The sequence below is a fragment of the Artemia sp. Qi Xiang Cuo genome, chromosome 1, assembly GCF_049724085.1.
Source record: "Artemia sp. Qi Xiang Cuo chromosome 1, ASM4972408v1, whole genome shotgun sequence".
NCBI lineage: Eukaryota > Metazoa > Arthropoda > Branchiopoda > Anostraca > Artemiidae > Artemia > Artemia sp. Qi Xiang Cuo.
The window spans coordinates 13,748,197-13,760,972 of NC_142794.1; the positions used below are offsets into that span (position 1 = coordinate 13,748,197).

Consider the following 12,776-nt stretch of genomic DNA (forward strand, 5'->3'; position numbering starts at 1 on the left):
CAGTATCATCAGCAACCACGATTGTGTCTGTAAGACTAGCAGCTTCTACCTTTTTCTACAATCAGAACGTCGCCGTCTCCTTCCGAGTGGAAAATTCGGAAACCTACGGGTTCCAAATGGTTGCCGAGCAGCTTCAGGAAACGTCCTTTGTTTGTCTTACATGAAAGAAACTCTTCTTTCTTCATGCAGAGAGTCATCTCTTCAGTGAAAAAAACTTGGCGGCCAACCATCCTTGCTCGACGTAAATGGGTAGCATCTTTGATTGCTGGACCACCTTCATATCCGTCAAACACAACGATCGCACTAGGGTACCTTGCTTGTACGTAATGTACGTATGAAGCAAAGATGACCTTGAAGGTTGACCCTACCTTCCATGGAACTCGATGTAGAAGAGAACCACCATCCAAGATGATGTTACACGCAGAAGCAGGTCTTGAGGGTGACTGATTCTCGATCCCGCAAGCCTGAAAGATCGCTTTTGCAAGCTCTGGCATATTTGCTTTTCTCATAAGGCCATCGCTTTCGAAAAGAGAAGGAGGAATCGTACAAAGTTCGTACTTGAAGTATTCTTCTCGGAGGTCAGTTCATTGGGCTGCTGTTATAAATCGCTGGAAAAGGAGCGCCGGATCTATGTGCGCCACCTCAGAGGATCCCGCCTTTTTGGCATTCATTAGGGTCACTTGGTCTTTTTTCTTGAAGACTTGCTCCTTCAAGGTTTTTCCCGTCATCTTACTTAGAATCAACTTTCCAGCCACTTCGGCCTCGTCAACATTAATATCTTGGGAAGAAGTTATGCCGTTGGCAATGTTTCTAAGCTAATTGTCACCTCTGAACGGGGAAGATTCTCCGAAGTATCCGACGAGCTTCTGGGTATCGTCGAAGTCACGCTCCTTTCTACTGGAACTCATGTCGCGGTGCAGCTCACTTGTCGAGTAACCAATTTTTGTCAAATTTTGCATCAAGAGGTTGATCTCCAGGCATGCTGGTCTTGACAGAACCCAAATGGCTCTCTGCTGTTCTGTCATCTCACCTCCAGTTGTAAGACCGCCCGATGTTTTCAGACTTCTCATATACTCCTGCTCGTTGACAAGATCTGCCGAGAGCCCAGCCCAGCGTCGCTCTGATCTTCTAATGGTGTGACCTCCCTGTTCAAATGCTTCGAAGATTGGTGGGTGACTAGTTTGAAGCTTAGCCATCTCTTGCTGGTATATCCTGACCGACTTGACATAGAGGTTATGTCCAGATGCTGCTAGAAACGGAAGCATCTCTACTGCAGATTGTAGGTGCAAATCCCACAGGCCTAGTCTCTCGGCACGTATGAACTTAAGCAGTATCCCAACCATGTCAAGATACTGAAACCAGAGCTTCGCAGTTCTCTGAGTCAGCAGGTCTTGGCGTCTCTGCTTGAGAAAGTTTTCAAGTTGCTTGAGCTGGGGATCATGACTGTGATCTTCGGGTGGGAGGTATCCATCCAGTACGTTAGCGAAGACAGTAGACATGTCTAGAGACGTCAACATCGCTTGCTGTTCTTCGAGGAGATGAGCATATATGGCCGAGCTCACGAGAATGTGAGATCTAACAGCTCTAGAAATCGCTTTTCCAGAAAGAATGTGTGGCACTGCACCAGTCACGTATACCGATTCCAGAACCCCTTTCAGACCAGAACCTTGCAAGAGGTGTCCTATGCATCCGATGAAACTCATCATCAAATGAAAACCGCCTAACTTGAGAACAATACTACTCAGCTCATTCGTCGTGTCGGACTTGAGGATCTTCATAGACTTCCACCAGAGTGGCTGGTCAAATGTGAGAACGGGTTTGAATCCGTAGGTTCTGCCTTGCGAAGCTACAAAGCGCAAGGTTGAGTAAAGGCAGGATTTATTGCTAGACGGGAGGTCAATCATGGGCAAAAACAAGACGCTTGCCTTGCTGCGAAGGTTTCCCGTTTCATGATGTATTTCGTTAGAGAAAACTGACTGCATGAAACCATTCCAGCTCGGTCTTGGGATATTCAGGAAACTGGTAGCTAACCAGAGCTGATCGAGTGACGCATACTGGCTGTTGACATTTCTGGCCGGGATATTCTCATATTCCACCTTTGAAAGCACTGTCTCACTTAAGCGGTAAGGGTAGATGGGAATTTTTCCTTTTTGGGCTACTTCATCTAATGAAACTTCAACTCTCGGAATGGCTGTTAATGAGAGGAGGTGTGACTGTTGCTAGCAGAGCCATCCCATGGAAAGTGTTTCTTCCTTCCATCGTGCAAACATCATGATCTGCATTATCAGCTACATGCTGCACAGCATGTGCGGAGGTAACTCCTGCAAGGCTAGATTCATCATGGACTGATGCACAGCGTTTAAATTTCTGGACTTCATCAAAGGAGGAGCAGAATCCATGGCTATGGATAGTCTCAATAAGAAATCTGGAATTGAAACGGTGATCCAGTTGCACTGCTAAGCCTAGTTGCAGTGGACAAATGAGGTTACGCGGGCGAGCTGCTTGAACGATGGAATTGCCAATGGCAATCACTTTGAAGGAAATATCGGTTCCAACGAACATTTCATCTAAGAACACCATTAGGCTATTAGGTAGAGAGTCTTTCAGCTGTTCTCCAGAAGAAATCTGCTTTGCGGTCATATATGATTCCTTCTGTGCTGGCAGTCCTTTGATATCACTTTTGGTAGTCATTGCTGCTGCTCTAATAAGCTTGATTTTCTCACTCTCTTCGTTATCGGTTTGGTCCAAGTAATAAAAATTTTGGAGCATCGCCCATGCTTTTTCTTTTAATGTCACCACGTCAACCTTACCATCAATAGTTGCAAATACTAGCTGGTCACTGAAATATTCCAGAAGCTTGCTCTTCAAGTACTTGTTAGAGTACGGTTCAAGGTCTGTCCCATTCAAAAACTCTCCCATTTTAACCACAAGTTCACTGACTGTATACTGTTCTTCGTCATTTTCTTCGAAAAAAGTGGCCAGCTTCAAAAACGCATGATATCTTTCATCTTGACCTGGCCTCCCCCTTTTTGGAGGTTTTTTATCTGGCTCAGTATCTTCGAGTATTCCAAAAAGTTGTTGCGTCGCAAATCTGGCTGGAAGGCTCTTATTTAATTGAAACATAGAAAAACAGGCTTTGTGATAAATTGCGTCAACTGCGTGCAGGTTTGACACTGCACATATTCGGCAGAAAACGTTATTTGACCAATCATCATCACGGCTTTTGCACACTGCCTTTATGCTCTCTTCAAAGTCTTTAGTCCGAACCTTGTACCACTCGTGCTCTTTTCTGTGGGTAGTGTTGAGATTTATCCTTGTAGTGCAGAAAAATCAACACTGTTGGAAGCTGAAACTTGGAGTCCGTGATCGGAGTACCACTTTTTCTGCTTCCGTCTTTTATTGCAAGGTTCGTCGTCTCTCATTCTCAATTTTCGACAGGTATATTTTGTTTGTGAAAGTCTCTGCAAGTAACATGGACTTGGTTCCCTGCCTCGACAGAGATGCTGGTACCTCTCGTTTTGCTAGCTTCATTGATTGCCGTAGCTCCTTTTTCTGCCAGTACCGACGATACTGAGGTGTCTATTGAACGTTCACAAAGGGGACATAAAACTGCGGTCTCCGCCATCTAAAAAAGAGAACTGGGAATAAGTGAGTATAAGTAGCATAAGTATAAGTAGTATAAGTAATAAGTGAATATAAGTATGGGAATAAGTAGAGCTGTCGGTGAATGTTACAACAAAAACCCTGATTCTGAACCGAAAAATCTGTAGCTAAACCCTCCCCAGTTCAGATAGGTTACTAAAATAAATGAACTGTCAATCTTATTGAGGGCCGGCGTCGAGTATCATGGGTGCTTTAATGATTCTTGACCAGGGAAATCTGACAGTCACATTCACGAAAGGGACCGGCGATAGTCAATAGTACTCTTGCTTCCACCAGAGAAATAGCTTTTTCGTTCCGCCTAGCGGCGTCGACCGTGCTGCACTCTAGCGACTTGTTTGCTGTACTTAAGTTTTCTTCAGACAGATGGCGCTGATAAAATATGTGTCAGAAAAGACAAGTAGGACGAGCGTAGGGTCTTCTTTCCTTTCTATATTTCCTTCCTCCGATTCCTCTCCGCTTCGTAGTAGTTACGTTACAAAAGCATCGGCAAGAAAAACAAACAAAAACGCACCTGTGTTAAATCTCTGCTCGGACTCCAAAATACTTTCCATCTGAGGAATTTTTTTGCAGATAGGTGGCTCTACAAGGCTCAGCAGAATGAAGCAGCTTTGAAAAGAATGTAAGATCAAAGCATGGTGTAACAGAAAGTGAATATCAGAAGAGACTTTCCAGCTGGTTGAAAATGTCGTCACCAATAAAGCTCGGTAGGAAAAGAAATGGATTCGGAACGCCGGTAGGCTATTTGTTCAGATGGGGAAAAATGAACCGAAAATTCGTGCTCCTCTTCGAAAAATCCCTGTGATCGTGTGTCGCTTGATTTATTTTTTTTTTTAATTATTTTTTTCTTTTTTTTTTTAATGTTTTTTTGCTTCATAAAAAAACAAAAACAAAACATAAAAAAGACTTGATGAAGTATACTTGATGTTTTTTTCGGATGGAAGATCACAAAAACAGTCTTATCTTAAAAGGAAAACGATAATTAAAATACTCTTCTTTCCGCGGTTCTTGGTTCTCTGAGTCTGGAAATACACTAAATATTTTCGCAAAAAACGTGAAAAAAATGGAATTTCGCAACAGGATGGATTTAGATTTTTGATATGTTGTAGAGCTCTCTTTTCTGAACACAGTGGTGCAAAAATAATTTCTATACCAATTTTTTCCTGGTTCGACCATTTTTTTCCGTATCTTTCCCCTACTACAACATAGCTGATGTGTTTTAAAACAAACCCAATAATGACAATCACACACAGCAGTACACGGCACGGAAATTGCTCCACATTTTGACATCAAAACATGTTTTGATGTCAACTCTTAGATCTTAAACATTTATTCATGCATTGAAAGTAAAAATAATTTCTACATTAGCACTGTTAAAATAATGTATTATTTTTTTTTTTTTTTTTTTGTTATAATTTAACGGTTTTTCTGGTGTAAACGATTTTCTGTATGTATCCACAATGTTATATTGCTAGTGGTGCAGTATTTGTGTGATCTAGACTGGCAGTGGAAAAGGCCTGTCATATCTTCTGGATTTATTGATACTTTAAATCCAATTTTGATATGAAGTGGTTAGCATGTTAGACTTGAAGGCCTTTGTCTATAAAGACAGAAGTTTGAGTCATGGCATTGCCCCTTATTTGGTTGTGAATGAAGGTCAGTGGTGTGACTCTTTAAGCTCAGCCAAGGTTGACCCAGCTCTAAATGGGTATCTGGAGAAATCATGGGAAGGTGAACTGGAAGGATAAGCAAAAGCACAGGATTGCTGCCCCTACCCTCACCCCAAACTAATTTTTTATCTTAAGCATTGCAATTTTTTTTTCAGAAACTTGAAGAACTCAACAAGTATCCAGACTTCAATAATTACTTAATTTTTGTTCTGACAAAGTTTAAAACTGAAGGTAATTTTTTTTTTTTTTTTTTTTTTAAGATTGCAGTTTTGAATCACATGCTACTTTTCAAAAGAGAACGATTTTGAAATTCAGCCTTGATTGTTTCTTGCAATAAGCTTAATTCCTTTAATTGTTTTTGGTTCTTATTTAAACTTGGATTAGTTTTATGTATCGTTTTGGTTTTGTCTACTTCTGTTCAACCCTTATTGAATTATCTTTTGTTTTATTCTTTTAATGCATTGTAATACTGCTCATTCCGGCAATTAATCAAAATGGGGAAAACTATAGATTTTCCTAACATTCAAATAAAAAAAAATGCATTCTTCCTTTTTTTTTAAATAGAAAAGGAAAATTACATCTTAGTTTCCATTTATTATGCAAATAAAATTATTGCTTTAACTTTCAGCAAGTCGGTGCCTGAACATAAGTTAATTTTCCTCCAATATTAACAGTAATTTGCCACTGTTCTATCATCCACCATGGCTAAACTACCATAATCGTGCATTTGCAAACTTTCTTAACATAAAACATAAATTCAACATTGTCTATGGCATTTATGGGGATATGATACCTTAAAGGTTCACCCCATCTTATCCATTTTGAGCTAATTTATTTAGTTATTGTAAACTATTTGCTTGGTCACACAATGTGACCAAACTATTTAGGATTTATTGACTGGTTGTGATTGAATTGATTGATTGGTATAACTTGTGGAAGTTGAAGTAAATGTACTAACCTTAAAGTTAAATGAAAACTAAAAAAAACAATTTTAAATGAACCAAACATCTAGAATGATCAAGAATACAAGAATAAAACTTGTTAAACATCAAACTTGTTTAGATTGAGTTTGCACTAGTATCAAAGACTTGAGCTAGGGGATAAATACAAAACAATTAACTTGTCTTGACTCATTGCTCCTGTTGGTGGTTCAGCGTAGAGAGAGAAGCTACTCGTCGCCTCCAGTCCTGTGCTAGCATGACAGCTTCGTCGCGGGTACTACTGATCAATGATAGGAAGTGACTAAGGCTGTCCTTCCATCTAGAACGAGACCTTCTACGCGGAGGCTTCCAGACGTGAGTTGAGAGATAAAACTAAAGGCAATTCTGGCTGGGGTTTCTGCTGGCATGCAGGCTAGGTGGCCGAACCACTGAAGAGTTCGTGCAGCGAGGTGACGTGTTTTAGGTGTCTGGTTTGTAATTGACAGTAGTTGGGCGTTGGAATCGAAGTCATGCCGTTTAATCGCTTTGATTCGTCTGAAAAACTTGGTTTAAGGCACGGACCGAATCGGCAGCTGGCCAGGTCTCAGCACCGTAGAGAAGAACTTGGTTTTCAGTGGTGTTGTAAATGCGCATCTTTGTTCTGCGGGTAATGCCGGGCTTCGACCAGACAGAGCGACAAAGTCGGGCCATGATTGAGGTGGCTTTCGCGATATGGGACTGAGTTTCAGCTTCGATAGATCTGCTGTCCGTGATGACAGAGCCAAGATACATGGACGATTTCACAACTTCATGGTATGTCCTAATATGCTGAATGCAGGTGAGCTCGAGGTTTTGTCTGCCGGGTCAATGATCATTATCTCAGTCTTTTGCTAGCTGATTTTCAGGCCCTCTTTAGATGCTTTTTCCGACAGAGTGGCGAGGGCTTCCTCGAGTTCAGCTGCAGAGGTGCATACCAAAGTGATATCATCCGCGAAGCCGCAATCACTCACAAACATTTCCCCAAAATGACTTAGGAAAAATTCACATAAAAAAGATAAGAATAAAAATAACCTTACTTCTTGATTGCACCTTACTTGTTCATATTACTAATTAAAATAAGGTCTAAAATAAAAGTATAAAATAATCTAAAATACATACTAAATACGTAATGTATAAAAGTAAATACATGTTATAATATTTAATTTTCATTTATACAGTATATACATATATAAATCTTCAATATTTATAAATATATGAAATATATGCATAAATATATAAAAAATATACTAAAAGAAAATTATAAAAATAATCTTACTTGTAACCTTACTTATTGACCTTGTTGATGAAAAAACTTTATTTGTTAAATGCTGAGAAAAAGACTGGCGCAATGTCAACTGGCAAGGTTTCTCAAAAACTGAGTGATCAGCTGTTCACCTCAACATACCCTAATGACAGCTTAACCAGCTAAGTAGGCCCACACAAACAGCCACCTTAGTTCGGGCAGTTGACTAAAAGACACCGAATATCTGTTTTCTGTTCTACTTCTGGTAACTAGTAGATTTTTTTATTTATTTATTTTTATTTTTTTTTTTTATGGCTTGAATGGCTATATTGCTGTCGTCACCTGTTCTTGAAAAAAGTTAAAAAAAAAAAAATTGGAAAAAAAACAGTGATTAATTGTGTATCCTTGTTTAAGTAAGTGTTTTTTTTAGGTATAAATAAAGGGAGTGATCCTTTCCATTTTCTGACTAAACTTGAAATTTCAATAGAATCGGATTAAACTTAAAATCTAAAGTATAGTGGGTCTGCATGCCTAATGTGTTAGGTACAATTATTCTGCATATTATGAAGTAAGATTTTTTTTCTAACTTCACACTGTTTACCCCTCCTCCCCCCCCCCCCCTAATGTGCAAATATATAGCCCAAATCATCTATTTTCCATCTATTCTTTCACTTCTCTTTGTCTCACGCTAAGCTGAAAGAAACTAACGAAATAAACCGGTTCTACAATGTTTCAATGAATGAGCAACTTCAATGTGGGGGGGGGGATATATCATACAAATACCAAAAGATACTTTTATTGTTTACTGTTTTGTTGTTACAGTTATAACCAAGCATTTGAACTTGTACCTTTTGTAGATGAACCGACTCGTTCCTTAAGTGGTCTTATTTTGAAAAACAATGTTCGATCGCATTACCACCGATTCCCTAATGAAGTAAGGGAATTTATCAAGAGCGAATGCCTACAAGCCATAGGGGATCCATCTCCTCTAATACGAGCTACTGTGGGAATCCTTATAACAACAATAGCATCAAGAGGCGAACTCTCAAGCTGGCCAGAATTGTTGCCAACTTTAAGTAATTTACTGGACTCAACTGATTATAATGTTTGTGAAGTAAGTTGAATTTTAGTTTCACTTCTTTATTTTATTCCTCATCTTGTTTCAGTTTCTTCTTTTTTCCTTTAATTTTCCTTTAAACTATGACTTTCTTTTGTAGCCGTCATTGGAAACTGTTATATTGGGAAACCATGATATGGCTGGTGCCTCACAGCCTACATGCAGGGATGGAAGTATTCTTTCTTGGGAGGAGGGGAAAATAAAAAAAACCTAAAAATTGAGGATTTATTGAGTAAATAATCTGGGCAACGTAAATGAGTCTAAAACCCGCTTGTTCCACCTTATACTTCAGACCTTATACTTCACACCTTATACTTCACAGAAAAATTTCAAATACCGCTTGTATCCGTTTTTCTCCGCATCATCACCTTATCAGGTTTTTTTAGTCGTAAGTTATTTTTCCTTAATTTGTTTGTTTGTTTTTCTCTCTTTGGTCACTCCACATTTTTTAGTGTCGTAAAGAGTGAGTAAAAATTAAATAATGATAACAATAATGACAGCTTGTGTCCATGTTCATGTATGTTACTGCTTATTAGATTCTGCAAGTTATGAGTTTTTTTTCTTCTGTTTCCCCTTCTTTTATGTTATTTCTCTTTTGTTTTAGTTTCTTTTAAATTTTATGTGTTTTTCTTCGTGATACTCCACACATTGTACCTCTGTATAGTGTGGGCTAGAAATAAATAATAATAATACAGCTAGTTTTTGTTCCAAAAAGTGATTCATTTCATTATGCTTTGAGACTGACATTTTTTGTAGCTATGACGTGAAACTATGGCATATTGGGCATTTTTGACATGGCTAGTGTCACAAATCTGTGGGCATGATGAAAAAATTTCATATAGCAATTTTCATGTGCCTAGGGCCTAAAAATCTGTAGCTTTTGGATGCAGGAATTATTTCTCTTTTTAGCCGTTTTGCTCCACCATACATCGTTTTATTTTTGGTTCTGAAAACTATTTTTGGCATATAGTTCTTTATGCTTTGAATAAGGCCGTATTTAGGGGATGAGGTACGGGATTTTCATGAAAATGAACTTTTATCCTACTTTACTAAGTTTTAGCTATCGCTGGAACCATGGGCGCCCATATGGGGGGGGGGTTGAGGTGGGGGCCCTGGCTGAATGATGCTGCCATATATTTTGTTTTGAGATTTCTATTATACAGCATTGGAAGTTCCGATTAGACTAGGTAAGCCCCCCCTCTGAAATCCAGCTTACGGGTGCCCATGGCTGGAACCATAATGTATCGTAGATTTGAAGCGATTCACATTTACAGGCATTATCTTTTCCAATTGTCTTGCAGGGGAAGAAAATAGGGAGAAAGATAATAAAGGAAAGAATAATAAGGAACAGAGAGGAAATAAGAATGGTAAGAAGAGGCGGGTAGGACTATTATATCTTCCAATCATCTCATATATCAAACAGTTCGTGGTAACGAACTGTAAGTAAGGAGCGACCCGGCTCAATGGTAACCGAAACTCTTAAAAACGGAATTTTGGTACCAATAGATACATCAAAAGAATCAGATTTTAATTCTGATTTCAAATATATAAGTTTCATCAAGTTTAATATTACCAATCAAAAGTTACGCGCCTGAGAAAATGGCTCATTTTCGAAAAAAGGGGGAAAGACCCCCTAAAATTTATAGAATCTTAATGGAATTATAGAATCTTCACCATCATATTCAGCGTATCAGAGAACCCTACTGTAGAGGTTTCAAGCTCCTATTTACAAAAATATGGAATTTTGCATTTTTTGCCAGAAGAAAGATCACGCGTGTGAAAGGTGCGTGTTTATTTATTTTTTTTTGTTTTTTTTCCAGGGGTAATCGTATTGACCCAGTGGTCCTAGAATATCGTAAGAGGGCTCATTGGAACGGAAATTAAAAGTTCTAGTGCCCTTTAATGTAACCAAAAAAAATGGAGGGCAACTAGGCCCCCTCCCACGCTCATTATTTTCTCAAAGTCACCCAATTAAAATTTTGAGATAGCCATTTTGTTTAGCATAGTCGAAAATCTAATAAATATGTCTTTTACGATGACTTAATCCCCCACAGGTCCCCTGGTAAGTGCTGAAATTTATGAAATTTGCCCATTGTTTATATTTTGTATTGTGGCTTTGAACTTATACAGCCCATTTCAGGAACGCTTTTTTTAGAGTGGCGGGGGGCTGGAGGAGGGCGAGGCTTGGGAGAATCTTTGTGTGGAGGATGTTTCTTTGGGGTAAGGGATATTTATCTGAAGGGGGCGCTAGATTTCCAAGCATTATTTAAAAAACGATGAGAAATTAAATTAAAAAAAACCAGTTTTTTCAACTGAAAGTAAGAAGCAACATTAGAACTTAAAATGAACATAAATTATTACGTATATGAGGGGGTTCTCCCCCAATTCAATACTTCACTCTTTACGATATAGTTTTTTTTTAGTGCTTTCAAAGGAACTATCTATTCTCACTAAACGGCCTTTGTGATTCAGGGGTTTGTAAACTAAATATGTTGTTAACTTTTAAAATAAAGAGCTTGGTCTTGAATTAGGGGAGAACCCCATCATATACTTAAAAAAAACAATAAAAAAAACAAGCGATACGGATCAATAGTAATCAAAACTTTTAAAAACGGAACTTTGATGTCAATAAATGTATCAAAAGAATGGGCTTATTATGCTGATTCTAAATATATGAATTTTATTAAGTTTAGTATTACTCATCAAAGGCTACGAGCCTGAGAAAATTTACCTGATTTTTTAAAGAGGGGGGAAACATCCCCTAAAAGTGAAAAAATTTTAATGAAAATCACACCGTCAGATTCAGCGTATCAGAAAACCCTATATCATAGGTTTCAAGCTCATATCTGCAAAAATCTGCAACTGTGTATGCACAAATTTAAGAGCCAGGTTGATTTTCACCATGAATAGTGCAACATGACTCATAAGGCTCATGAAGGCTATATAACATGACTCATAAGGCTATATATGAAGAAGCTTGCATATGTTACCGTAAAACGTCCGCGAATTAGTGAATGTCGACATTCACTAGTGAATGTCCGAAATACCTTTTTTTTTCTCCTTGGATTTAGTCAACGTTGCCAGTCAACTTTTTCAATTTAATGCAAGGTTTGATGATGACAGGCTAGGTTAGAATAAATTAGGTTTGGTTAGGTTGGATTAGGCTAGCTTAGGTTAGGTTAGGCTAGCATAGGTAAGGTTTTTAAACCATTTCTGATGTTTAGAACCAAATTTAATCTAACCTGACCTACCTAAACTAACATAATCTAACCTAACATAACTTTAACTTTTACCATCATAGCTTGCATAAGACTGAAAACACTGACTCACAAAACTAATTGAATCAAAAAAGAGAAAAATGAATTTCGAACATTTACCAGTAAATGTCGACATTAACCAGATTTTGGACATTCACGGTAACATATATAAATTACGAAGAAAAGTTCCCGTCTTTTCTTGATTCAAATAAAAAAAAACAAGTTTTTTAAACTGAAAGTAAGGAGCGACATTAAAACTTAAAACGAACAGAAATTATTCCGTATATGAAAGGGGCTGTGCCCTCCTCAACGCCTCGCTCTTCACGCTAAAGTTTAACTTTCTCACAACTCTTTTTTTAAACAATAAAAACTTTAGCGTAAAGAGCGAGGCGTTGAGGAGGGCACAACCCCTTTCATGTACGGAATAATTTCTGTTTGTTTTAAGTTTTAATGTCGCTCCTTACTTTCAGTTTAAAAAACTTGTTTTTTTATTTAATTTCTGATCGTTTTTTAGTTAATGCAGCTTTTATTTTGGCTCGCCGGCATTGAATAAATAAACAAAATTTTCATAAAAAATTTACTTTTCTTTTGCTAAATGGCTGTCTCTAAATTTGGTTCTGACGTAATTTACAAATTAACTTACGTAACGAACTTCTATATTCGTATATTTTTCTTCTGGCAAAAAATACACAGTTGCGGATTTTTGTAGATAGGAGCTTGAAACCTATGTTATAGATTTTTCTGATACGCTAAATTTGACGGTGTGATCCTCATGAATTTTTTTTAACTTTTAGGAGATGTTTCCCACCTTCTGTAGAAAATCAGGTAAATTTTATCTGGCTAGTAGCCTGTGAAGAGTAATACTAAACT

General features: G+C 38.0%; 1 protein-coding gene across 1 annotated transcript in view; it reads left to right on the top strand.

Annotated features, from left to right (window-relative positions):
- Tnpo (transportin 1) overlaps positions 1–12,776 on the top strand; it is a 100,577-nt gene that overhangs the window by 32,582 nt on the left and 55,219 nt on the right. The window contains exons 2-3 of the mRNA XM_089093640.1: positions 5,486–5,561; positions 8,390–8,646. Of these exons, the coding sequence (XP_088949766.1) occupies positions 5,486–5,561; positions 8,390–8,646 (333 nt within the window). The remainder of the gene's footprint in view (positions 1–5,485; positions 5,562–8,389; positions 8,647–12,776) is intronic.